The sequence below is a fragment of the Pelmatolapia mariae genome, linkage group LG7 (assembly GCF_036321145.2).
Source record: "Pelmatolapia mariae isolate MD_Pm_ZW linkage group LG7, Pm_UMD_F_2, whole genome shotgun sequence".
Lineage (NCBI taxonomy): Eukaryota > Metazoa > Chordata > Actinopteri > Cichliformes > Cichlidae > Pelmatolapia > Pelmatolapia mariae.
Window position 1 is genome coordinate 56,506,407 of NC_086233.1, and position 26,525 is coordinate 56,532,931.

The 26,525-nt window shown below is 40.8% G+C and overlaps 1 protein-coding gene across 3 annotated transcripts in view; it reads right to left on the bottom strand.

The window, feature by feature from the left end:
* Nucleotides 1-23,614, bottom strand: part of LOC134631492 (membrane-associated guanylate kinase, WW and PDZ domain-containing protein 2-like) — a 90,583-nt gene extending 66,969 nt beyond the window's left edge. For 2 of the 3 annotated variants that reach the window (XM_063479895.1, XM_063479893.1), the window contains exon 1: nt 22,978-23,612. In XM_063479895.1, the coding sequence (XP_063335965.1) occupies nt 22,978-23,275 (298 nt within the window). In that variant the 5' untranslated portion in view covers nt 23,276-23,612. Of the gene's footprint in view, nt 1-22,977 lie in introns of all 3 variants that reach the window. The other variant, XM_063479896.1, reaches the window with a different exon arrangement.
* Between the last annotated feature and the right edge of the window lie 2,911 nt (nt 23,615-26,525).

A 26,525-nucleotide genomic window follows, 5' to 3' on the forward strand; every position in this document is an offset into this window, starting at 1 on the left:
TCCGAGAGAAAGAGCTGTGCAAGCCGGGCACCTCATCAGTACCTGGCCCAGATGTTGATATAAGCGGTCCTTTCTCTACAGGTATATATCCACAGACAGCCTGTCCTCCCAGGCGTCCTCTAGCCTTGCAACCATCCACCGCACATCTTCTGCCGCCTTGGTGAAACCACACTCTCTCGCCTCCTGCCTCTGCTTCTCCACTGCTGCTCCAGCACACAGCAGTAACCAGCTGCAGCCAATTTTAATCCCAGGGAAGAAGATAAGGACGGGGGGGATGGGAGATGTAAAATGACACGGATAGATGGCGAGAGACGACGACCGTCGGGAGGAAAAAAAGAGGAGAAGATGTACCAGTGTGAAGCCGGGCTCCACAAAAACCTACCAGCGGATTGGCCGGATGACTTCCACAGTCCTGCAGCAGCCCCTGTCTGCTGCTGCTATTACTGCACTGGTGTGTGTGTGTGTGTGTGTGTGTGTGTGTGTGTGTGTGTGTGTGTGTGTGTGTGTGTGTGTGTGTGTGTGTGTGTGTCTCCAAAAGACTGAGAGAGACAGTACGTGGTAGTATCAGATAAATGTTTATGCATGTGAAAGCATTTGTAGAGTGTGTGTCGGTATTTTTTTCCGTGTATGAGCACACCCAGATGCTCCCCGACGTTCCTCAAATACTCTCCATCTCCCGTCCACCAGATGCTCTCCCTGTTTGACCTTGTGTCAAAGTAGCCTAGACTACAGAGAAATACTGTAATGCGCAGCAGCAGCAGCATATGTCACAGTGAGGTTACACTCACTCATCCGCACACGGAGGGCTGATGAGCTCACAGCTGCAGAAGATGCCTCGAGCGCCGTCTTGAGCAAGGTTTGGTCAAAACACGAGACGTAAACAAACACCAACACAGAAACACACGCTCGTGATATGAGCGCTCGGCTCGAGGCACAGCTGACTGTGGAGGAGGGGTGTATTTGAAGAAGCTTTATTGGTGTGACTGTTCAAACAGAACAAATTTACCAGGCTCAGAGTTAAACTTGATGCTGTAAACATCACAGTGAACTCGTTTGGTGCCTGACTGCTTCAACAAAGCAGAAAATAATTCTGGGAAAGGCAGTTTTTATAGATTTCCAAAAACTGCAGCATGAAAGCGGGGTAAAAAGGACGACGGCACAATCAATCAACACCATCAATCAAGGCAGACAGCAATCAGCGAAGGACTACACAGACTCACACTGCCCATCGACTCTCTTTTACATGATCCCCAAAATCATGCACAAATATTTAAACACAAAGGTTCATTTAAACAAATTCCTCCCTTCTGCCCACATCTGCCGTTACTGGTGGAGCTGCTGGCACTACCTCCACCACAGCAGCCTTCGCCTCATTATGTGATTAGATGAGTCCAAAATCACTCCCAGTTTACCATACAGAGCACTAAATTTACTGTCCATTTTATTCATAATCACTAGTGCCCTTAAATATTCCACAAGGGCTTGTCTGCTTAATTCCTGTGCTCAATATCTCGTTAAAACGTGTCTCTTCTGCTACTGCTGGGTGAGCTAAATGGCTCCAGCTGAGTATTTAGCAAGCTACTTGGATCCACAGAATCAACTGCATGTTTAACTATGCAGACAGCTTCACGTTTTACTAAAGAAACCCTGAAAATCGAGCAGAATTCTATACGTCTATACAGAGACGTATAGATAGTTGGCCACATACATCAGATAATCTAATGTCTTTGTTGCTTAGCAACACAAAAGAACCAGATCTGTCCGCACAGCTGCTGATTTACCTAACGCCACACACCCAAATTAGAGAGCTTGTTCAGTGTTTAAACGCCAATATTTCTAATTATACATGCCTAAATAAGTGTCTTCATATGAAAAAAAAAAACACCACCTTCACATATCTGTGTTCAAATAAAAGACCATCAAATGTCCTGTCCTACAATACAACGTCTTTACTGATCAAAGCAAGGCTGCCACTGCAAATGCATTTTAAAAAAGTAAACAAATCTGTCAACAGCTATACGTTAAGGATCAAATCTGACAACAAGAGGACTATGCAACTGTCAAAATACTGAACCAGGAAGACAGTTTGTAACATTAATTCAATTCAATTTGATTTATATAGTGCCACATCGCAACAGCAGTCACCTCAAGGTGCTTAATAGTGTAAGGTAAAGAGGGTCTAAACAATCACATGACCCCCCTATTAAGGAAGTGGGAAGGAAAAACTCCCTTTTAACAGGAAGAAACCTCCAGTAGACAAAGTCACCTATTTTGAGGGTCTAAAGTGTAACTTGAAAGTTTTACATCGTAATAAATAAAAGCAGAAATGTTAAAACTTGACTATCTGATGTCTGTAATCCACGGACAGCAGCAAAAAAAATGGGTTTGCCAGGTCACTGCTGCAGCTGTCTTTAGTTGTTTGTGGATCTTTTTTTCTTTTTTTAAGCAAGTGAAATGCAGCAAGATCAGGTTGAGATCGGGTCACTGACCTGGTCACTGCAGAATATTCCACTTTCAGACCTTCAAAAACGCTTGAGCTGCATTCACATTATGTTTCAGGTCATTGCCTTTCTGTACTCTCAAGTGTCCTCCAGTGAAGTTTGCTGCATTTGCCCGAACTTTGCACAAAGTGACACTCTGTTCACTTCAAAAAATGTACTTGTGTAAATGTGAGTCGTGACCCAGTGCCAAAGAAGCGATGTTGATCCATGCATCATACTGCATCATACATCAGCCTCTGCTGTACTTTTTTAAATGTAGTACGCTTCAGGATCAGAACCTGTCAAAGCCTTCTCCACACTTTCTTCTCCACAGTTATCTTACTGGCTGTTTTTGTTGTTTTTGGCAATTTTATAATCTTATCTTTTTCTTCTTTGAACACGTTTGCATCTTGTGGTGATCCCTCTGTATTTCTTTTTGTGAAGTCTTCATCATAGATTTGGATAATTATAAGCCTTCCTAATGGAGTGTTCCTAAATTGGCTGCCTGTTCTGATAACACAAAGTTTCCTTTACCTTAAGTCCAAGCTTTTTTCCCCCATGTTTCTAAGCTCACAATCGTTCTTGTATCAAAACTGTTGATTTTGCCCTTCCTAATATTTCTGTTATCCCTTTGAAGATTTTCTTTGTTTTTGCTGCCTCAGGATGGCCTTTTTTCATTTGTACTGACAGCTCCTTTGAGCGCAGTGATACCAAATGTACACAACATACTTGGAAACAGCTCTAAACCGTTTACCTGTCATGACAGCCTACGTGATAACACGCGAGGCCCCGAGTACAGAGGATTGGGACTATAAATAACTATAATGGCTCGATAGTTGTTGCATCATTTTTCTTTAGTGTATTCATCGTGTGACTATAAGGTGAATGTCTTCGTACACAGCTAAAATATTAACTGTTCTGTGAGTGCCCACACATATACATATCTAAAAGTATATCAGTCAGCATCTTAGCATGCTGTTGAATGTGCTCTCCCCAAGACTCCAATTTGAAAAAAAAAATCACTTCCTGTTATTTCACTGATATTTTATATTGAAGAATGTATATCCCCTGCTCATCTCATTTCCAAGTTGGAACAACAGTTAATTAAGCTACCTTCACTGACATTAAAGATTTATTAAACTTGTACCAACCTAGTAGCAGTATTTCATTTGTAGTGATTTATGCCGTTGTTTATATATGATGAAAGCTTAAAAAGATTTAATTGGGGATCAATAAACGCTCAGCAGGCTACAGCAAAAACTAAGGTCCTGTTCCTCTACTAATTACTGATGTAAACACTGGAACTACCAATTCCAGAGGCCACCGGCTCGTTGTGATTTCAATTCCGGCACGCTACGGACAGCCGCTGAGGTTTTTAGTCTCTCTCTGAGGAAGGTCACATTTTTCCTGATAGAAGACCTTGTGAGATGGAACATTTTCTCTCACAGTCTAAAATCTTTAAAAGTGAAATTTATTCATAAGTAAGATTATATATAGCTTAGCTCTGTACCCACACATTCAGTTCCCAGATGTCACTGAATATATACACTTAGTTATGTTTGTCAACACTAGTCAAAATGTCCATCCAATCTCTCTTATCTTAGTTACTAAAAAAACAAAGCAAAAACCACCTTTCTGTGTGTTCGTCTTTCTGGCTTTGTGGAACTGAGAGTAATAACAACTTCTGTCAAGGAGGCTTATAGACGAATTCCCTCAGCACCTTAAGGTCAAACTTAAACAACATTTATTAATTTTTATAAGCCGTCTTCCTCCAGACAACAGCTACTTTTTAGTGAAGTATGCAAGCCACAAGCTTACAGAAAAATCAGAACGCAGATATTCTTTAGTCAAACCAGAAAAAGACTGAGATTTACCTCATACTGTAACGTAGAGCATCCCACAGGTCACAGAGATTACTCTGTTTCATAGCTGGACGTAACTAAATCTGATATTTTGCATGAACAATACCTCTTTTTGCTAAATGCTTTTTAAAGAGATGTGGACTTACTTGACATAAGCTAACTAACTAATATATTAATGCAGCCTCAAGTTCAAGTTAAACTATTCAGGTAGCTTCGGGTTTGCTCAGCATTTCAAATTAAACACAGTTTAATCATTACTATGATGTATTATTGTGTGTGTCCCTTATAATGCTGCAGAAGATGCATTTCTACATTAATGTATTAATGTAATTATGAAAAAAAGACTGGTCCACGTGTATACACCCACTAAAATTAACATTACATAACTATATACTAATATATTAGTAAACAGTTATGTAATATATATAGTTATACCCACTGTCAGCTTCCCATACATGGTAACAGTTACCCATAATTTCTTTATTTGCTGAAAGTCTTTGGACTTTGCACCGCTGCACACATGAATAAGCCATACATGGTATTATCAATACTCTCTGTTCTGTTTACAGTGAGCGCAAAGACAAAACAAGTACAATCCATAGTATGTGTACCCATACTTGGCCAATAAAACAGGGTATCGTTTTATATTCTGTCACATTCAGAGCTGGGTTGTAAACGTTAATCCAACCTTCTATGGTCTATGTAGTTCCCGGACTCATTATTCCTAGATGTCTAATCTTTAAAATCTATTAAATTCAAATGTATGTACAAATCTGTTTGTGTGCCGTAGAGTTTGTACGGAAGAGGATTAGTGCCACCGGGTAGAAAAAAAAAAAAAATTCTGAGATTAAAGTCAGAATTCTAACTTTAATCTCAGACTTCTGACTTTTTTCTCAGAATTCTGAGAAAAAAGAATTCCAGTTTCCAGTCATTCTGGAAAAAAACAAGACGTGCTCACCTTTTTTTTCCCCTCAGTGGCCCTAATTCTCTTCCACAGTTTGTGTTACGTATCTTAGATGTAAAAAAAAAAAAAAGAAAAAAAAATCAGCATAACTTAAATAATTTCAGTATCTCTGAGCTTTTTTTTTTTTTTTAATTTAAACATCTATCATCACCTCCCAAAGTCAAAGATTGCTTATTGATAATGTCAACATGTGTTCAATCTAAAGTCCAAAGACCTCTGTGAATATAGCTTAAAAATGTATTTTTTATTGGTATTTTTGTTTGAAAAATTTATTCTAAACTGATTATAAAAGCAGCAATTTTCTTAATCAACTAATTGTTTCAGGTCTAAGCTTATAGTATGAGTAAGGAGTTAAATATCAGCATGCTGAAATTAAAATATTTTTTTAAAGCCTAAAAGAAATGGACAGATAATAAAAAGATTTTTATTCAGACTTTGTTATGCACAACACAAATTGCTGAGCACCACTTTTGTTTACATGGCATAGCTAATGTGTTGCACTGTTTGTATGAATATGAGCTTGGAGAAAGGAGCATATTGATGCAGACACCAATGGGAGCCATTTTGTTTGATTTGGGAAGGCATAATTAGACCCGACATGCCCACTTTCCTGGGAGGCTGAGAGAGGAGGCAGGCACAGTCCTGCCACATTGATTCTCTGAGCTTCTCTCCTCACAAAGTTTAACTGCTAAACTCTTAACTGCAAACAACCCTACAGTTATGCTTCAGGAGCTCACACCTGCATGCACACTCGGACTCTTATCCACACAAACACACAAATGCAAGGCGACATGTTTACATTTAAACACAGACATTTCTCATATTTCATGCTAAGGACAAACCACACCTGATTAAATCCTACTGACACAGACACACACACTACTACACTGAGTAAAATGGGTAAGATCTGTTGTGTTGGTCAGAGGAATGTAAGGAGAGCTGAGGTGAAGCGGTGCTGCTGCACCAGAGAGGTTGTCATGGAGAACGAAACCCAAAAAGAGACGTGGTGATCGATAATGCTTCCTTATTCTCACAAGAGGTCATACAGGTTACAGAGGAGTACAAAACTGTAAGGCAGGGGGCATCGCATATTCGGCTGCACCTCTGAGACATGAACATTCATAAACATGCATAAGTAAAAAGAGAGAAAAAAGAAAATCTGTTTCCTCATCCAAGCTTTGACCAAGCAGCTGAGCGCTGCAGCTTGCACCACCTTCACAGAAGTATTATACGAAAAACCATGCAAGGTTCGTCAACAGAGACCTTTTTTGGACCCCGACTTTCAAGTAACCAGAGCCAACACCTTAACATTATTGAAGCAGTTTGGGATCATCTTGAGGGAGTACAGTAAAAAAAAAAAGGCAGCCAACATCCAGAGAATTCAATTCAATTCAATTCAATTCAATTTTATTTATATAGCGCCAAATCACAACAAAAGTCGCCTCAAGGCGCTTTATATTGTACAGTAGATCGCACAATAATAAATACAGAGAAAAACCCAACAATCATATGACCCCCTATGAGCAAGCACTTTGGCGACAGTGGGAAGGAAAAACTCCCTTTTAACAGGAAGAAACCTCCGGCAGAACCAGGCTCAGGGAGGGGCGGCCATCTGCTGCGACCGGTTGGGGTGAAAGAAGGAAAACAGGATGAAAGACATGCTGTGGAAGAGAGACAGAGATTAATAACAGATATGATTCGATGCAGAGAGGTCTATTAACACATAGTGAGTGAGAAAGGTGACTGGAAAGGAAAAACTCGATGCATCATGGGAATCCCCGGCAGCCTACGTCTATTGCAGCATAACTAAGGGAGGATTCAGGGTCACCTGGTCCAGCCCTAACTATATGCTTTAGCAAAAAGGAAAGTTTTAAGCCTAATCTTGAAAGTAGAGATAGTGTCTGTCTCCCGAATCCAAGCTGGAAGCTGGTTCCACAGAAGAGGGGCCTGAAAACTGAAGGCTCTCCCTCCCATTCTACTTTTAAATACTCTAGGAACAACAAGTAGGCCTGCAGTGTGAGAGCGAAGTGCTCTAATAGGGTGATATGGTACTACAAGGTCATTAAGATTAGATGGGGCCTGATTATTTAAGACCTTGTATGTGAGGAGCAGGATTTTGAATTCAATTCTGGATTTAACAGGAAGCCAATGAAGGGAAGCCAAAACAGGAGAAATACGCTCTCTCTTTCTAGTCTAGTCTAGAGAAGAGCTTTGAATGTCCTTCAAGAAGCCTGGAGAACTATTCCTGACAATTTCTGTCATATTTCAGGCCTGCTTACAGAACAAAAATGGCCAGCTGTGCATAAAGGTTAGTGAAGGTCATCTCTGCCTATACAGCTTCCCATATACCCTTGGAAAAACCCAGAATGTGTTCTAATGGTCATCAATTTACATCTTCATTGATATATACCGAGGTGTCAAAATCAGGGTAAAGTCAAGGTAGTCATATAATGTCTTTTAGGGGGGACAGCACAAATGAAGCTGTAGTCAGGAACCGACATGAACAGAAAGAAAATTTTTGAAAATTGGAAGAGGAAAATCAAAGCCAGACAATCCATCACCTATCATCTAATGAGCTAAACTCTAACAGCTAATGTTTTGGAGCTTTCCGCGTGGCCAGAGGATATCTGGTCCAAAACCTCCTAACTATACTTTTTTTAAAAACATGAAAAATCTTGAGTTTTGAGACTGCTTTTGGGTCAGTGTGTTTTGTCTTTTGCTCTGCACACATACCGAAAGCAGCTTTAAATTTAAATTTGACTAGTCAATACTACAGACTATATTTGAAAACTAGAAAACATCTAGTATCAGAAGTCTTGTTCATTGCCTACAGATTCTAAATATTCATGTGTGGGTGTCCATTTATAAAGATCATATGTCAAACAACATGTCCAGTGTTTTCTTTATTAATTAATTCAATGTAATAAACATATTATCAAGTTGGGTTTGGCTAACAGCAAACCTAAGTTATTCATGTTTGTTTGCTAATAGCATTCACCAAATTATTGGATAATGCTAACAACCCACAAATAAATAAATGAGTAAATAAAAAACTATGGTATGTGCTTTGGCCAAATTCCTCTTTTAAACATAGTCACCTAACGCTGATTATAATTATGCACAATTCCTAAAAGTTAGCATACTTTTTTCTATTCATTTCTACACTTTTTATAACCAGAGTTACATAAAAATTAAAATATCTTTAGTGTCTTTTGTCTGGTTATGCCAGGGGTTTCTTCCTGTTTTTCCTTCCCACTGTCACCAAGAGCTTGCTCATAGAGGGTTCTTCATCTTACAATATAAAGTGCTTTTACTATATAAATAAAATTGAATTGAACGGCATTAAATGTGAGGTTAAACTGAAGATGCTGGCTTTTATTTAGCAGATAAATGAACTTCAAAGACAGTAACAGCAGAAAAGGCGATAACATAAACTGCTACAGTGCATTTGTATATTTCTGAAAAAGGCCACCACGAGTCTGATTATTTGCATCACATTCAAAATGTCCTAAACTTTGACCTGTAAAATATCAGCTACTGCATAGGCCACGCTTAGCACCCACAGCATGCTATTACCTTTCTCTTACTTTCGACTGCAGGAACTGAAATTTCCTCAGATACATGGTTTCCAAACCTTTAGAGACCTGAATGTTGAGCTTTGATCTTCAGTTTTGATACCGTCAATTTCCGTTTTTACATTTCCTTTCAGAATAAGACCCTAGCCAAATAACATACGAAAAAAGGGGTTAGCATGACAAATTCTACATACTTCAGATTTAAAATAAAAGAAACAACCTATTAAGGTATATTAATAAGTTACAAATATTTATATACTGTAATGCTATTGCTCTTTTATTTTGGTGCTGTTTACAGTATATTTTTCATTTGCTACATATAACGTAAGTCCATTACATTGTGAACACAAAATTTTTTAAAAAGCCAAAATGTATTTTACTGTCTCTTTAAAGAACATACAGTACCTTTTTTTCTTTCCCTCTTTACATTCATTTCTATCATTCTGTTTTTCTACCTCTTTTTATCTCCTTGTCATATCTGACATTTTACTTTCAATGTGTCTTCATCCACATCTCCTGTGGTCCAGTTAAAGAATACTAAGATCGGACTTGGCCCACTTTTTCTTGTCTAACTCTCCCAATTAGGCACAGGAAGGGCTGTGTGAGAAAAAGGTGGCGATACGGTGTGTGCGTGTGTGTTTGTGTGAGAATTATACTGGATACTGTATGCATTTATAGTCGCCACATGTGGGTGTATTGTAAAAAGGCCATTTAGCTGTGGATAAAGCATCAGTTTCCAGTACTCCTAATGGCGTTATTACAGCAGGCTGCAGGGCCCATTATTAATAGTAAATGACAGAGCGTCTCTCCTAAAGGTCTTAATATTGATTCCCCCCATCCTCAGACTAGTCTTAATGATGATGTTCCTCTATGTCTTTTTCTACGGTGCCATAATCAAGGCCAGACACAGCCTCTGAGTCACTGTAAAGGGAAACAAGCACACACTACAAATGAGATTTCAGGACTAAAAGAGGTAGGCTAACGGAACTGCCATTCCTAATTCCTCATGTAGCCATGCTCAGTTACACCTCACTGTTAGCAGTTAGCTCAAACAGCCCCTCCACTCTGCCTTGTGTTGAAAATTATGTCTGAAGGATTGTTTATCTATTTGTGCTGGGGTTTATTATCTGCATAAGAACAGAATGCATAGCGGTCAACACTTAAAAGGTGCAGCAAACCCACCTGTAGCTCTTTGGTGGACACATTAATACGCAATATATCCTCACAGTTCTTTGCTTGGCGACGCTGAGCTAATACAACTCCACAGATACACATCTATCAAATTTGTGGTAATTATGGCAATTGGATTCGCATACTATAAAAAAAACTCTGTTAGACTTGTACTGCCTTCTTTCTCCCGTCACTCCTCATTGTATTCAAGCAGCGCTCCAAAGACTCAGTCGGAAACAAGCAGCATGCCTCTTAATGGAAAGTAAAGAAAGACCAATTAAAAGACAAAAACAGGGTAAAATGTGCACAGCTCAAACGCTTCATCCGCTGGTTCGTAGATGTGGGAAAGTTGAGTAACAATAATGGGTAGAAAACACAGAGAGAGTGAGATATGAAGAAACCCCAGAGGCAGTGGAGAGTAATGAGAAACTCATCAGTTTGGGGGTGCAGCAGTCGATTCCCTGAGGGGTTAAAACCAGCATGGGTGTGTTCCCTGTCAATACAAAAAATTAATAATTGCGACTGTGGCTGAGAGAAGGCCACCTTCTGAGCATCATAATGATTCCGCTCTCCAATGCATCACTTGGCTGCTATGGTCTGATAGTCTAATAAACCCTGTCTGTAGTGATTAAGGGGCCCTTCATGCTGCTAAATCCAAACTAAAATGAATTGAATTCAACTCCACTGTACTGACCTGATTGCTCCTTTTTTTTCTCCATTACAGCTTGCAAGGATGAACTATATGAACAGGAATGTAATAGACACCATGCTCATAAAGTCTGCGAGAAATGGCCATAACTCTGACCCTAACAAGTTAGGTGGAAAATACTTTTAAGCTCAGGCATGGTCCACTGACTCATCATCAAGGTGATTACCATTTCGTTAGGATCAACTCCAAATTATTGGCAGTAAAAGTGCAGAAGTTTAATAAATTCCACAATTGGAGCAGTAAACAGCTAAGCATAATACACTTAATATCTTGGTCTGACCAGGCTACACTGAACATTTGTCAATACTAATGTTAAAGGACAGCAACATACACTATATTGACAAAAGTACTCACTCATCCAGATCATTGAATTCGGGTGTTCCAATCGCTTCCATGTCAACAGGTGAATAAACTCAATCACCTAGGCATGAAAACAGCTTCTACAAACATTTTTGAAAGAATTGGACCCTCTCAGGAGCTCAGTAAATTCCAGCGTGGTATGGTGATAGGATGTCACTTCTGCAACAAGTCCAGTTGTCAAGATTCCTCACTTTCGGAAGCAACAGCAACTCAGTCACCTAAAAGCACAGAGCAGGGTCAGAATATGCTAATGGGCTTTGTGATCAGAGGTCGACAACTTTCTGCAGAGTCGGTTGCTGCAAACCTCCAAACTTCATGTGGCCTTCAGCTGAGCTCAAGATCAGTGTGTGGAGAGCTTCATGGAATGGGTTTCAGTGACCGAGCAGCTGCATCCAAGCCTTACATCACCAAGCACCAATGCAAAGCATTGGATCCACTGATGCAAAGAACAGCACCACTGGATCTAGAGCAGTGGTGGTGTGTTCTCTGGAGTGACAAGTCACACTTTTCAGCCTGGCAATCTGATCGTCTGGGTTTGTGGGTGCCAGGAGAACGGTACTTGTCTGACTGCATTGTGCCAAGTGTAAAGTTTGGTGGAGGGGGAGCATGGTGTGGGGTTACATTTTAAGAGATGGGCTCGGCCCCTTAGTTCTAGTGAAAGGAACTCTTGATGCTTAGCACACCAAGACATTTTGGACAATTTCATGCTCCCAACTTCGTGGGAAGGTTTCGGGGATGGCCCCTTCATGTTCCAACATGACTGCTCACCGGTGCACAAAGCAAAGTCCATAAAGACATGGATGAGTGAGTCTGGCTTCAACACAACAGAACACCTTTGGGATGAATTAGAGCAGAGACTGTGAGCCGGGCCTTCACATCCAAACCACACAAACACTCTTCTGGAAGAATTGTCAAAAAATTCCCATAAACACACCAAAACCTTGTGGAAAGCCTTCCCGTAAGAGTTGAAGCTCTCATAGCTGCAAAGGTTGAGCTGGCATCGTATTAAACCCTATGGATTAACAATGAGATGTCACTTAAGATTATATGCATGTGAAGGCAGACGAGCAAATACTTTTGCCAATAAAGTGCATATTCCCTTCTGATTGATCAAACCTTTAAAAACACCATGTATAAATGACAGCATCCTTGTTAGTCTCTCCCATAAGCACAATTTTAAGAGTCAAAATTAGAAAATGACAAAGCACATAAAGTAAAGGACTGACAGGTTGAGTCATCAAAGGTATTTTTTTATTTTTTTTTTTTGCAAAGGTTTGAGTTGTTCTCAAAGATCTTCTCAAATAAGGTTTCAGCCCTGTCACAATAGATATTATTAGAATTTTTTTTTTTTTTTTTAAGCAGGCTAGGTTTCTGCTTCAGTGAATTTAATGTGAACCATTTTCAATTTTCCTTAAAAATCCCCCACAAAGAGACAGATGTCCATCTCTGCTGGGTGTTGTGGATCATTCAGGGTAACCAAAAGAATGTCTCTTCTGGGAAAAGGTTTGTGTCTAATGGCATTTTTCAGATATCAGAAGGCACTGTATGAGTTTGATCGGATCTTGGCCCCTCAGCTCAGAGAAGGATTTAACTTTAGTAACTAGAAGACTAAATAAGTTCAGATGGGAAACTTGTGTCTCTGCAGCCTATAAGAACACGATTTTGGTCCTTTTTTTTACAATTTAAAAGACATAACTTACAGTTCTAGCTATCTTTGATGCTCTTCATGTTGAATTAGTCAGTGACAGGCTCGTCTTTAGACACAGAAACTTGCACATTCATCTCAAACAGCAGAGTTGCTTCAGTACAACTACTGAATGACACACTTTTGAACTCAGTGGAGTTCAGTCTACTACTATTAAACTTTAGCATGAAGTGAACTAGACTTCCTGTGAGAGTGTCAGAGCAGATAGAGAGCTGCTCCTTTGAAAGTTGATTAGACAGCTGCTGTCCTCTACTGGTAGGAAGCATTAGCTACAGTCATGAAACGATCCAAAATGTAAATGAAGCACTTTAACACGTCAGCCGAGATTTCTTCCAGTAGAACAGGAAGCTGCCTGCTGCTGCAATGAGCACGATTGAGTCAGCAGTGGAATTTAAATTCATATTTAAGCAGAGCAGCCTTACACAAAGGGATTTTTCCCCCACTAATTTATTGTATGGAGGTACAACAGTGAAATGAACTCATGATCACGTGCATAAACCGATGCAGAGCAGAAAAATTCGAGGGTTTTCAAAACAGCTGAGGTGTGGTTATGAAAAACAGGCATTAACACGTATACACATATTATATATATATATATATATATATAGTGCATGAAACGTGTCACAGTACTCTGCGTATGAGTTGGCTCCACTTCAAGCTATTCAACTCGGGAATGAAAGTGAGCCTCTTTAGAAAGTCAGAAAATCACACACCATTGTTGGTAGCCATCCACCAGTTTCAGTGCAGCAGCCGGAGCAGCTCCTGACGCCAGCTTTTATAATCCTTCTCATTCAGATCTGAAGCCCACAGTGAAGCTATCAGATTAGCGCTGCTGGCTAATACACACTATGTCAATGAATGAAAACCATGCGCTGCCTTCTGTGCTGCCATGCCTGACTGAATAAGATATGATTCAGTGAAAGTAGGAGGGAAGCTGTTGTTTCACCACAGACCTGACTCCCTGAGAAGGTTTTCTAAATACAGCAGATATCATTTTCAAAGCAGACCTGCTGACTTATAAAACACACAGAGAGGTATTGTACGCGCAAAGCCAGACAAACCGAGTGACTCTAAATACATGCGGCAGCTGTGGTGAGCTGTCTGCCTCCACCTCTGGAGGTGAGAGGTGGTGGTGTCTCTCAGCTGTACAGTCGCCTCATTAAACCCTCAGACCTCCCGGCTGACTGAGACAGTGGAAGAAAAAGAGTAAAGTGACAGGGGTTGCATGTGAATGTCAGTAGGAGAGTGTAGTGAATATACATGTGTAAGTACAAATGTAAACACTCGAGGACTTCCATTTTATGTCACTTTGTATTTCTGTCTGTGTACTTTTTAGACCACAAAAATAATTTAAGAGCCAACTAAAACTTCATATGGAAAACATATGGATCGGATCATACAGCTTAAACCAGTGGTTACCAATATGGATCAGACACACATAGACAAGCGCCCGCCAGAATCATTTGCCATAAATTATAAAGTTGCGCTGTAAGTCAAAAAGTGCAAAAGTACAAGTGCAAAGTGTATATTTACACCAACAAAAGTACCATGTTGTGTCTTTTATTACAAGACATGTATCTTAAACCTCCAGATTGGATGGTTTTAGAATGCAAGTGAATAGAAGTGAGATTATTCATTTCAGGGATTATCAAGCATTCCTTGGATAATTTTCTTCCCTGGGGAAAAAGGTCTGAGAAGACCAGGATTAAACAACATGAAGGTTTAATAATACATAAATAAATAATGAGTAATATTAATCATGTCAGATATCATCCCATCACCCCCAACCAGTCGCAGCAGAACCAGGAAGTTTCTTAGCGCTACTTATAAATAAAATTTAATTGAATTAAATTGAAGATATCTCAATAGACTATCCAGTGTTGTGCAAAAGTCTTGAGCCACCTGCTTGTCTTTATCTTTTGCAGGGATGCATTTATTGGATGTTAAAACAGTACAAATGACCATGAAAGTCAACAGTGAGTTTGATCACCTTTATTCTTCAACACTGCCTGAACTCTCTCAGGAAAGTTTTCTTTTTTTTTTTTTAAGTAGTCTTCAGGAATGTTTCTCCAGGCTTCCTGAATGACATTCAAAGCTCTTCTTAGGATGTTGGCTGCCTTTTGTCCCGTTTTCTGTCAAGATGATCCCCCTAAACAATGTTGAAGTTTGGGCTCTGGGGAGGCCAATCCACGACTGACAGTGTTGTATTGTGTGTTTGTCTATCCAGGTGTGCTTTTACTGCACTGGCAGTGTGTTTGGGGTCACTGTCATGCTGAAAAATGAAGCTGTTACCAATCAGAAGCTTTCCAGATGGTACTGCATGGTGGATCAAGATCTGATTGCACTTTTCTTCATTCATAATTCCATCAATTTTGACCTCTCCAACACTACTGCCTGAAATGCAGCCCCAAAACATGGCAGAGGCTCGATCATGTTTTACAGATGGCTGTAAACACTCACTGTTGTGCTACTCTCCTGAGTTTCTCAGTACATACTGATGACAATGTGAAGCCAAAATGTAAAATTGTTTAGATTCTTTAACAAAAGAGATCTGTTACCAGTGATTTTCAGCCCAGTTCCTTGTGAATGGCATAAGAATGGCATCTTTTCTGATAAGGCTTTGCTAGTAGATCGATCAACCTAAGGTTCAGATGCATCTCTCAGATCCTGTATCATTTCTTAAGGACATGACATTCAGATACTGTTCTTCTGCTGTAGATAGATTTTAGCCCTTCCACTTCTTCTTTTGTCCTCCAGTTGTCCAATTTCCTTTAATTCTTTAAGAACGCACTGCACACCATGCCAAAATATGCCAAGTTATCTTTTTGTCATTCTTCACAGATTCAACTAAAGAAATTGGAACAAATTATGAGTTTTTGTCACAGGGTAGAATAGAATAGAATAGAATAGAATAATCCTTTAATTCATTTTTTGTCACAGGTTGCTAGTAATAAATATACACTTTAAGTTGTCTGTTATATATGGACACTGTTTTTTCCTGTGATTTTGGTGCCTTTATTATGCTTGAACGATTCATTGGTCAGTATTACGTACCTTAAACGGCAGGAAAAAAATAAAACATCCTCTGAAAATACAAGGACTGTACTGAAAATGAGTGAAAAAGGAGCCAATATTCAAAAACTTTGAAAGACATTGAGAAAGCCTGGAGAAGTATTGCTCAGGGCCTCTTTAGAAGATATAGAAGAAAGTCTGTCTCCTTGGAAGCAAAATATAAAGAAATGAGAGATTATTTGGAAGCTTTGCGCAATAATGTACATTCAATCAGCAGAATATGTTCTTGTATTATTAGGTTTTGTATCCTAATATACTTGCATTTAGGCAATATTTGTAATTCATAACTTTTACTTTTACTGAGGATTTTGCAGCGTGTTGCTGATTCAGTAAAAGACCAAAAAGAAAAAAAAATTCTCACACAGGCACAACATTTTTCTCTTACGAAGCAAAATCACCTCAGCCTGATTACATTACTTTCACTGCGGTTGTCACAAGATAAAGAAGCTCCACCAGGTGGCCAGAGGTGTAAGGTGTAAAACATAAATACCCACAAATTAAGATTTATTTATACAGCCATGCTTTTAAAACCAATTTTCAGAGTTCAGTGTAAAATAAACAATGAACATCATAAAAAGTAATATGTCATATAAACAAAACAAACAAGGAAAACAACCGTCAGAGCAAATATGCCCCAAAATCAGCTTCGTCTTTGTATTTTTGCCATTTTTGTGTCCACGTTATTTCATCAAAAGAGATGATTCATTGCTGAAATCTTGCACACAAAGACAACTTTCTATTGTTCCCACAATGAATATGTGCATGCATACATTTTACTTACTCGCATTTAATTCCTTTCTCAGCATATTTCACACAACCCCCCCCCCCAGCACTCAGACACACTCATCCTGAATAATCATAAGAATTTGATGTTTATCTCAGCCAGTATGAAATGCAGCCTCACACAGCATCATATGGTCGCATTGCCACATCGATCCATCACTAAAAGCTCTGTGCTGTCACAGATTCTGCAAAAATGCTAAAACTGGCATCATAACCAGTCACGTCCTGACATTAGAATAACTCAACGGCGGGCGAATTGGCGTCACGGTTCTTAAAAACTCTGATCACATCATGACTCGAATGACATTTAGGGAAAATCACTTGACAAAAAACTCCTTTCAGTCACGTCTTTCACACAAAGACACCGCTTCTATCTGCACCTCACAAACACACTCTGCAGCACAGTCCCAGTGCAGTCCCATGCAGCGTGTCCACGCTGAGGAGAATTACATTGACCTAATTCACTTAACTGGACCAGTTAGATATTTGGTCATTGGCTGGCTGAGCTCGGGTTTGATCCTCTGAGCTGAGCTCCAGCAGCTTCTAGCCTCAATAAAATCATCCTCCGCCTCTGACAGAACTCATCTCTTGGTGAGTTATTAATACCAACGGAGCAGACAGGATGTTATGCACTGATTCTTCAAGCTTCTCATCAACAAAGCGACATGACAGCAGAAGAAGGTCGCCTTCTCTCCCTCTGCTCCATCTGTCCCCCAATACTGTACTTTACATCATTAAGAGGACTGGCAGTACTTGGACAGCCAAGTCAGAAAACTTGACAACATCAGAAAATGACCCAAAGTGTAGATTTTAGAGAGATTAAAAGCTAACTGAACAACCATTAAGCTTTTTTGTGCTGCAACACTGCTGTGGCTGTATTTTCTATTTTGTTTAGTGTTTTTATATAAGCAGTTTTAAATGGCCTTGCTTGGACAGTAGCTTTGAGATTTGTGCTTTGTGACCATCGACGCCTCCAAAGAGTGATTATTCAGTCTGAGCTTAGCAACCAAAACCATGCCTGGAAAGCCTGTCAAGCTTTCCAATTTCTCCTACGTGCTGTGTTTGGATCAATATATCTTTTTTAGAGTCTTAAAAAAATTGCAATAAGACATCAGAAAAGACTCATGAAAATATTCAAATGTGTGTTTTTTTCTGCTCTGAAATAAACTGGAAAACATGCTTAAAAAGCTTAGCGCATACAACAATATCCTTAATAGCTTAATAGCCTGTTGCATTTGTTTGTGGAAAAATGGATAGCGCTACACAAAAACAAACATACTATTATAAAAGATTTTAGGGGTAAAATAAAATATTTGTTACGCACTTCATTTATTCAAGGAAAGTCCAAATTCCACTACACCCACCAAATCGAAGGTTTGCCTACCTCCCTGTCTGCACACAGCTGTAAAACCTGAAAATATCCCTTTTTTGATAAATAAAGATATTTTCCCACAGTCTCAGCTTTTTGCATGTTTTTCTATTTCAAGGATTAAAAACAATTAACGTTCATGTTTTTTAAAAAACTACATTTTTGCTAATACAAAGATTTTTAAGGCTAACGCTACTATATTTTACTTTATTTTGGTGTTATTTATTCCCCTATTATTCTTATGAAACAAAGAAGTCTTCATTCTAAGAAATGGGTCAATTGTTTGGTCTTCATCACACCATGTCTGAACTTGAGCAGTGCAAAATTCATGTTAACACAACACAGAAACTTCAATAAGTATCATTTTTATTTGCTGATAGGTTGTTTAGGCAGCATATAATCACTCCATCTATGCATACACAGTCAACAAGTGCACATTTAAGACTTCTTGAATGTTTGCTCATCTCAACCATACATCTAAAAGAAAACCTTTGTGTCAAACTGAAGATGTGATGTTTAACGAATTCGAAGCAAAATCGGGATCAAATGAGCCCGCGTTCTTGTTGTAAACTGCAGATTTGAAACAGTCAGCTTCACAAAGCAGATCATCAAATTTATGCAATCAGTAGGACGAACATATGTTTTTACTGCTGTCTGCAGAATCCCAGTTAACAGTTTCATTAAGGAACCGCGAGCTTGCTGGCCTGCCCCGTATAAGCTGTGGGCGAGTGCTGCACAGTGTGACGGAGGCTGACTGTGCTCCACTTAGATGTTAAAGGCCATGTTAACATTTTGAATTCATGTTGTTTTCCCTCAGAAGGAACACATATTGTGCTCACAAACCCAACTGCATAAAACATCCCGGGGTCTTCCACCTCCACACTTTTCTCCGCGAGCCAAAAACATATACTGCATTTGGAGGGGAGAAAATTACATTTCAGAGAGACAAGCAGTGACAGCGCTGGTTTCTTTTCTTATATGGAGGAATCTTCAGGTAGGGAAAAGGGCATTTCTGATATTCTGCTTATTGGTATGTAAATTATATCAGGACTTGTTGTAGATTCAGCCTGAATCTGAATAAGAGAATAAAGGCTCCCAAAACAGCTGATATTACCACTTGTCTTGTTTGTCTCCAAGTTTATCGATTAAGTTTTAGTCATATAACTTTTCTGGGGCTTTTTTTTTTCCCAAAAACTGAAAACAGCAGTGAAAATTAATGAGATTCCAAACATTACTGAACATTTTCAGCATGCTGTCAGTTTTTATTTCTACTAAATCAGAACAGCAGTCGCCTCAAGATGTAAGGTAAAGACTCTGCAGTAATACGGAAAACCCCAACAATCAAATGACCCCCTTTGAGCAATGCACTTGTGACAGTGGGGAGGAAAAACTCCCTTTTAACAGGAAACAAGCTCAGGGAGGGGCAGCCATCTGTTGCGACTGATTTGGGGTGAGGGGAGAAAGATAACATCACAGGTATAGACATAAACACATTATTTTGCTTTTAAGACTACGTCCACACTAGCCCGGATAGATTTGAAAACTGCGTTTTCGTCTGAAAACGCTCCGCGTCCACACTAGCGTTTTCAGTCGTTTTCACAGAGTTGTGCGTTCACATTGAAACGGCCCAAAACGCTTACGTTCCAGTCCTGCGCATGCGCAAAAGCGAGTGAGAATTAAAGAATTTGAAGAAAAGCTATCTGGAGCATGTACAAAGTGATATTAATCTTTTTTAGGCCTGTCAAAATTGAGAGCAATCAACACAACTGCTGTATAATGCACTCCGCTATCTTTATTTAATTGGTCACATGACTGCATCACATGACTAAAATGCATCAACGTTTTAGAAAGTCTGCATTTTCGAGTGTCCACACTGCGACGGGACAGCTCCGTTTTGAAATGTATGCGTTTTCGAGAGCGTTTTCAAAACGCTGCGTTTTTCCTTGAGTAAAACGCCGTCTGAGTGTGGATGGGAGGCCAAAACGGAGAGAAAACGATGCGTTTTCAAACGAAAACGCAAGAATGAAGAACCTGCCAGACGTCATCTGTAAAATAAATAAATAAATAAATGAATGAATAATAACAACAAGAGGGAACTGAGTCCATTTTGCCAAGTGTCTTTTCTCACATCTCCACCACACTCTTCTCTTAAAACTCCACCTTTGTCTTTCTCACTTTGTCACACACACACACACACACACACACACACACACACACACACACACACACACACACATTCACACTTCTCTCCACTCCATACTGTTCTAACACCTCTGTGGTTGTGATCTTCATGGCACTTCTATAAATCTGCCTCACTGAGTCGAGCAGCCGTTTGCACCTCACTCACGCTCGCTCCGGATGAGGTGATGAACATGGAAAAGAGCTCTACATCAAAATCATTAGGTGCAAACGGGCACGAGCAACATCTAATGTACAAACGAGCAGATGCTGTTATGGTTTAAGCTCAACAACAACACACTAATTGTCATAACAGGCCTCGTTTCGTGTCACGCCAACAGTGAACCGGCGTGGACTCACGGATGTTATAAGAAAACGAGTGACTCTCCAGCTATGACACGACACAGTGTCATCAGTGAAAAGGCCCTTTGTTTTAAGCTTTTGGTTTTTTAGGGGGGTGGAGGGTGGAATTAGGAGAGAGCGGAAGATGACACAAAGCATTTGAACCCACGCAGTAACTGACCTAACCACTTGGCTATCCGTTCAGCCAGGAAGTTCCAGAGTATTGCTTAAAAAATGTAGAAATTGTTATGTTTTGTTGGTATTTTGTGGTGCAGTTTGTTGCTTTGATGGTGAGATTTATTTACAGCACATTCATTTACAAGACAGAGGGGTGAGAATCTTGAAGCAGCTAAACACACACACAAACATAGACGGGGAATAAATAACAACTCCCCTGAGATGTGCACTTGAAATTGTTTCTTTGTTGGCAATCCAGCTATCACGCTTAAATAATTTCTGTATAAAAGAAAGCAGTTTGACTGATTGGCACGTGATGTTTATGGACACTTTTAGAAAGTGATACATCCTAAATGACAACTCACACCTGCGTGGTGCAATGCACACAAAAAAAAACTTGCCAACACAGATATTTTTTTCTGGAAACAAATATGCATGTTTGTTCCAGTAAAATCTGCATGACTGGCTTCCCCCGTCCCATCGATTTAAATGAGAGCACAGTGAAAACATGTCTGAACGCCGTAGTTCCTAAAAAACTGTAGGCACATGAAGGAGGTGACGGCAGAGTCACCTCAACGTGGAGGTCCATCAGGCCTCTCTGCCAGTGCAGTGCTCCCTCTGGGACTGGAGCGGGGCTTTCTACAGTGTACCTGACTGGAAATAGCCTGTTAAAACGTGTAAGTGCGTGCATGTCTGCACGGTCGGGCAGACGTGATTGTGCACTCAGACGGGACATCCATATCTCTGATTTTTTTTTTTCTTTTCTTTTGGCTGTGTGTGGCCTCTGAGTCGAGCGGCTGGACTCTTTCTAGATGATTCCTCGGCGGGCCGTGAGTGTGTCAGCAACTGTCTGCCATAAATATACTCCGCTCTCCACTGGATGGAAGTCAAATACTAATATGACAGGGAGAGAAAGAGGGAGAGGGAGCGAAAAAATATATGTAGTGAAGGGGACAACAAGCTGTGCACAAACAGCAGAGGGCTCAAGGACGTTCTCGGCAAAGACGACGTTCATCTGGAGAGCAGCGAGGTGGGAAGTTCAATACACGCATAGACTCATGTTTAAATGCATAAGTGAGGGAGGAAGAGAATAGACCTGTCTGTTAGAGGCACATTAGCATTTTAACCCCTCACACATCACAACACCACACTCCCACTCTGTCAGCAGCTCTAACTCAGTAATCAATCACATTGATGCAACCCATGGAAACACAGGGACTGAGACAGAGCAGGCGAATCCTCTGTAAACATGCTCGGCAATGTCCAAAAATAAAATTAAAAAACTGCGTGATTTCAAGCTACACTGAGGCTTATTTCGCAGCTGGGAACGCAGCCCTTTTTAGCCACTTACTGGGGCTTAACTGAACCTCAGAGGGTGCGATGATAAGCATCTCCTCCACTTTTAACTTCTATCCAATGTTCTGTCTGCGCAGACACCCTGACTGCTCTTACACTGGCTGACAGAAGCAGGTCACTCAGTCAAGTCTGCTGCCAGAAATACACTGGAACATCACAACAACCCTCCATCTTCAGAGGCTACAGTTTGGTTTTGATTTTGTTTTTGTTTTTTAATCAAAACACCCTCAAAGCTACCCTAAGCATGACCTGCACAATTATTGAGTATTTCATGAGCACCACATGTGCACATGCCAGTGAAATTTTAAAGGGGGTGATCAATATGAAAGCTTCATGGGAGTGCGGGTATCGTGGAATAACAGCACTGATCTGGGCTGGCATGCAGCAGTTGTTTGTGTGAAGCGTGTCTGTCTGCTCAGACTGTACAGCAGCCAGCAAAGAGAAGAGAGAGAAGAAGAAGAAAAAAGCATTTGATCCACAGCGAAGGCCTCGCGTCCTCGACCAAAATAAGGAGAAAACCGCAGGCTGTGGCATCAAGCCTAAACGGACACACCCCCTCCAGCCTGTAGGCATCGAACCAGCGATAAACAGACCGCGGCTGCTCCTGGCTGCGATGTAATCATTATAGTTGCTGATCCTGGTGGACTGAGCCCTTCATTACGGCTCGTAATTGTATTTCAGCAACAAAACAGGCCTGCAGCCTAGCAAAGGTCCGTGTTTACACCGGCTTCTCGCTTTAATGCAGACTGACAGATGACTGCACGAATGACATCTTAATCAAACCAGCAACACTCATTTACACAAACACGCCACACACGCACGCCTCTCCGCGGATCCGCGCTCCTGGCCCCTCTCCCGTCCAGCGCATATCTCACCTTGCTTGACACATTTGAAGCGGACCGGGTCTTTGCAGTGTTTGATCACGGCCAGCACGTCCCGGGTAGTGAGCCCGGCTACTGGCATGTCGTTGACCTCCAGCAGCAGTTCATCCTGGGCCAGTTTGCCGCTCTGGATCAGCCCCTTCCCCTGCTTCACCTCGCCGAAGTAGGGGAACTGGCCGTTCTCCGCGCCCCCCTTCAGCTCGAACCCCAGCTCGCCTTCTTTCCCCCGGGTTATCACCGCTTCGTGGACTTTGTTGGTCCAGTGGTTTTTCTTCTTGAGGCTCTTCGACATCGTTAGGGCGAGTTAATCACCGCGGGCTAGCCCCTGCAAAAGCCTCCTACCGTCTCATCTCTGCCTTTTGTGCGAGCGGCTGCAGCTTCACGGCGCTCGTGGCTCCATCATCACCGGTGCACGCTGGCGCAGTGTCCGCTCTGCGAGCCGCGCAGTCAGGCAGAGAGCTGCAGTACAGCACGGCAGCGGATTGTAATAATTATCACTCTGTCAGACACACAGACGCAAGAGACAGATCCTGGCGGATGACCCGGATGTGAAGCCTGAAGGAGGGGAGAGATGAATGGTTCTGGTTCGGCGTAAAGGGATGGAGAGGAGGGGAAATAGCACAGGAGGCGCTTCACTCTTACTACACTGCCAGGGGCGCTTCCTCGGGCTCACTGTGATCGCACACATGTAGGACGAAATATGGTACGCTGCGTGATAGCCTGTATAAACTTGCTCAAGCGCAATTTACACGCAAGTGCGTTTGGGGAGTGTAAGAAACAGCAGGTTTCGCGCTGCAAAATTCATATATCTGTGGACTTTGCAGATATTTTGCCAGAATATTCCCTCTCTAAAAAGAATATGCAACAAGCTTGTAAAGACTACCCAAAGGCTGCATTACCACGTGGGACAACACCGGGGACAGCAGGTTCACCGGGTGTGGTGATTTCGAGATTAATGGTTGTTTGTTAACACTAAGTACAAAATTTTTTATCTAAAAATTAGAGCTGTTTGTATTATCATAGCAATTTTATAATATACAAAATAGCATATTAATATTACAATACGATATTTTGCATTATGTAATACTGGTAATTTAACTTGTTTGTTACTTTTCTTACTGTCTCGGTGCAACAGTGACCACATCATTTTCTCTGGGATTAATAAAAGGCTTTATTTATATAAGACTTGGGGTAACAAAAGGCTTTATTAATGCTGATTTTATTCTGCTAAATAAGTATAAATATAATATCTACACAGTACGCGGGGAAACCTGCACAGAAGTGTGCCAAACTATGGTTAAACTAATACGCAGTTTAGAGTAAAACTGCTGTAGTTGGTCAGTAACCGCCTCCCTCACACATCCATACAGACACCCTGATTAATACCTGGTTCTGACATGCAGGATTGTCCATTACATGAACATACATTCCCAAATATTGCACTTCAAAAAGCGCTTTTCATCCCTCGTGGATTCATTATGTTGGAATTTTGTAATTCATCCACACAGCACATAACAGGTTTATTGCATGGGTGGTTGAGCAGAAACAAAAGTTTTTTTTTAATGTTTTTTTGTTTTTTAAAATGTTATAATGCGAAGAAAAAAACGTCGCATCCTGAATTGTGTTTTGTTAAAAGTTCGCCCTCTCTGTGTTGGTCACAGTTACATAACTATGATGACATGAATCCAAGTTCAATAGAAAACGACAAATCCGTTTGTTGCCATTACTTTTTCATGGCTTGCATGACTTTCTGAAAGTGGGTGAAGTAAAGTTGCGTTCAATATTTAATGCATGAGTCAAAAGCTGCTCGTCTGAATCTACTGAGGAGGATGGTCCCTCTTACTGCCACTCTGGACGTGTGTGTGTGTGTGTGTGTGTGTGTGTGTGTGTGTGTGTGTGTGTGTGAGCATTCTCCCTACAAAAAAAACATTACTGTACATAGAAAGCAGCCAGTGAATAAAACACAAGGAGCAGTGGACTCTATCTTTACATACTCTAGTTTTTTTTTAGCATTTAGGTCATGCAGATGTTCAGATGGCCTCTGACACTAATTCTAAGCAGATGATGGAGACTAGATTCATTTTCTCCATCGCAGTAGAGAAATATTACTGAATAATCCAGAAAACTGGCTGGATTAGTAGACTAGACACCATGGGGGAAATGAATCCCAGTTTTGCTTTTGCTCTGCTCTACTGGTGGACGTCAGAATTGCAGCATCATGAGGCCTCTGGCCTGGACTGAAACTCTTCATTTTCACTCCAACACCAGCTCATTTATTGGGTCTGGTTGCACTAAATTATGAAACCAGCTCACGCTGCCTTCAAAGAGAATACAAATGTGGAGCAGTCTCTTGCTCTGGCGCTCTCTTTGTTACATAAGTTGTATATTTGTGCAGGCAGGATAAATCATACACTAAATTTTTCCCCTGTGCTCATATATCTATATCTGGATCAGAGTTTTTCACTATTTTGGACCTTCTCTTTGTGAACAGAAGTGCGATAGAAGAACAAAGAGAAGAGCCATCAGCTGTCGAAGCTTTGAGCTCGTGCAGCTAAATTTGGAGTCACTTTCGGCAGCTCGTTGGCACTTCAAGATTTTTTTTTTTTACTGACAGGATGCTAAAGTAGAGCAGGAGCTCTCTGTGTCTGTATGGCCACTCGAGAACAATGACACAGCTTCAGTGTTAGGAGGAGGTTGAAGAGGAGGAACACATACTCCTTTTTTTTTTTTCTTGAGTGTCACTTTGATGCTGATGTTTGCTCCAAATTGTCCAAATAACAGAAGAAAACAGTCGAATTAGCAATGAATCTGCACCCTGAAGGCATCCACACAGGCCATCTCAGGCGGCCTGTAAACACGTTTGTGGCCGTGTTTGTGCATGCTGGGCGGGGGAGGAAGAAGAAAGATACGGATATTACTTTATATCATCATTATAGACAGAAAGTAATGAGCATCCTAAAGCAGACTGCCAACAACAGAAGGCAAAAATACAATAACACGAGGCAGCCTGCGCACTCAGAGGGGGAATTTCAATAGAGCTTATATGGATTTAGTTCACCGCCTCCCTCATTGACTCTGCTTTGTGCATTTGCTATTCGGGGGAAAGAAAAAAAAAATGCACACTAAGTTGTTTTTATTGCTCAGCGAGGACAGAGGGGGAGAGGGGTCACCTTCACACAGGCACTCGCACACAGTCTCCTCCACTATTTATCACCTTTATTCAATCCACAGATTAAGGAAAAAAGGGACCAGGGGTGTCTGCATGCATCTGCACACATGAGACTGTAACAATATTTGGGATATGCATTTTACACTTTAAAAATTGCACATGCACATGACACGATCACATCTATGAGGAACCCACGGGTGTAGTGGAGCTAAAAATCTGTTTCACACATACTCACAGTCAAACGCAAGACACACACACACAGAATAAGTTAATTAGACTGAATGGCTTTAGGGAATTGGCAACTGAATCACATTTGCTTTTTCTTCGAGCTCACAATGAGATTTAATTATGAAGGGAAACTTGCGACGCCAGA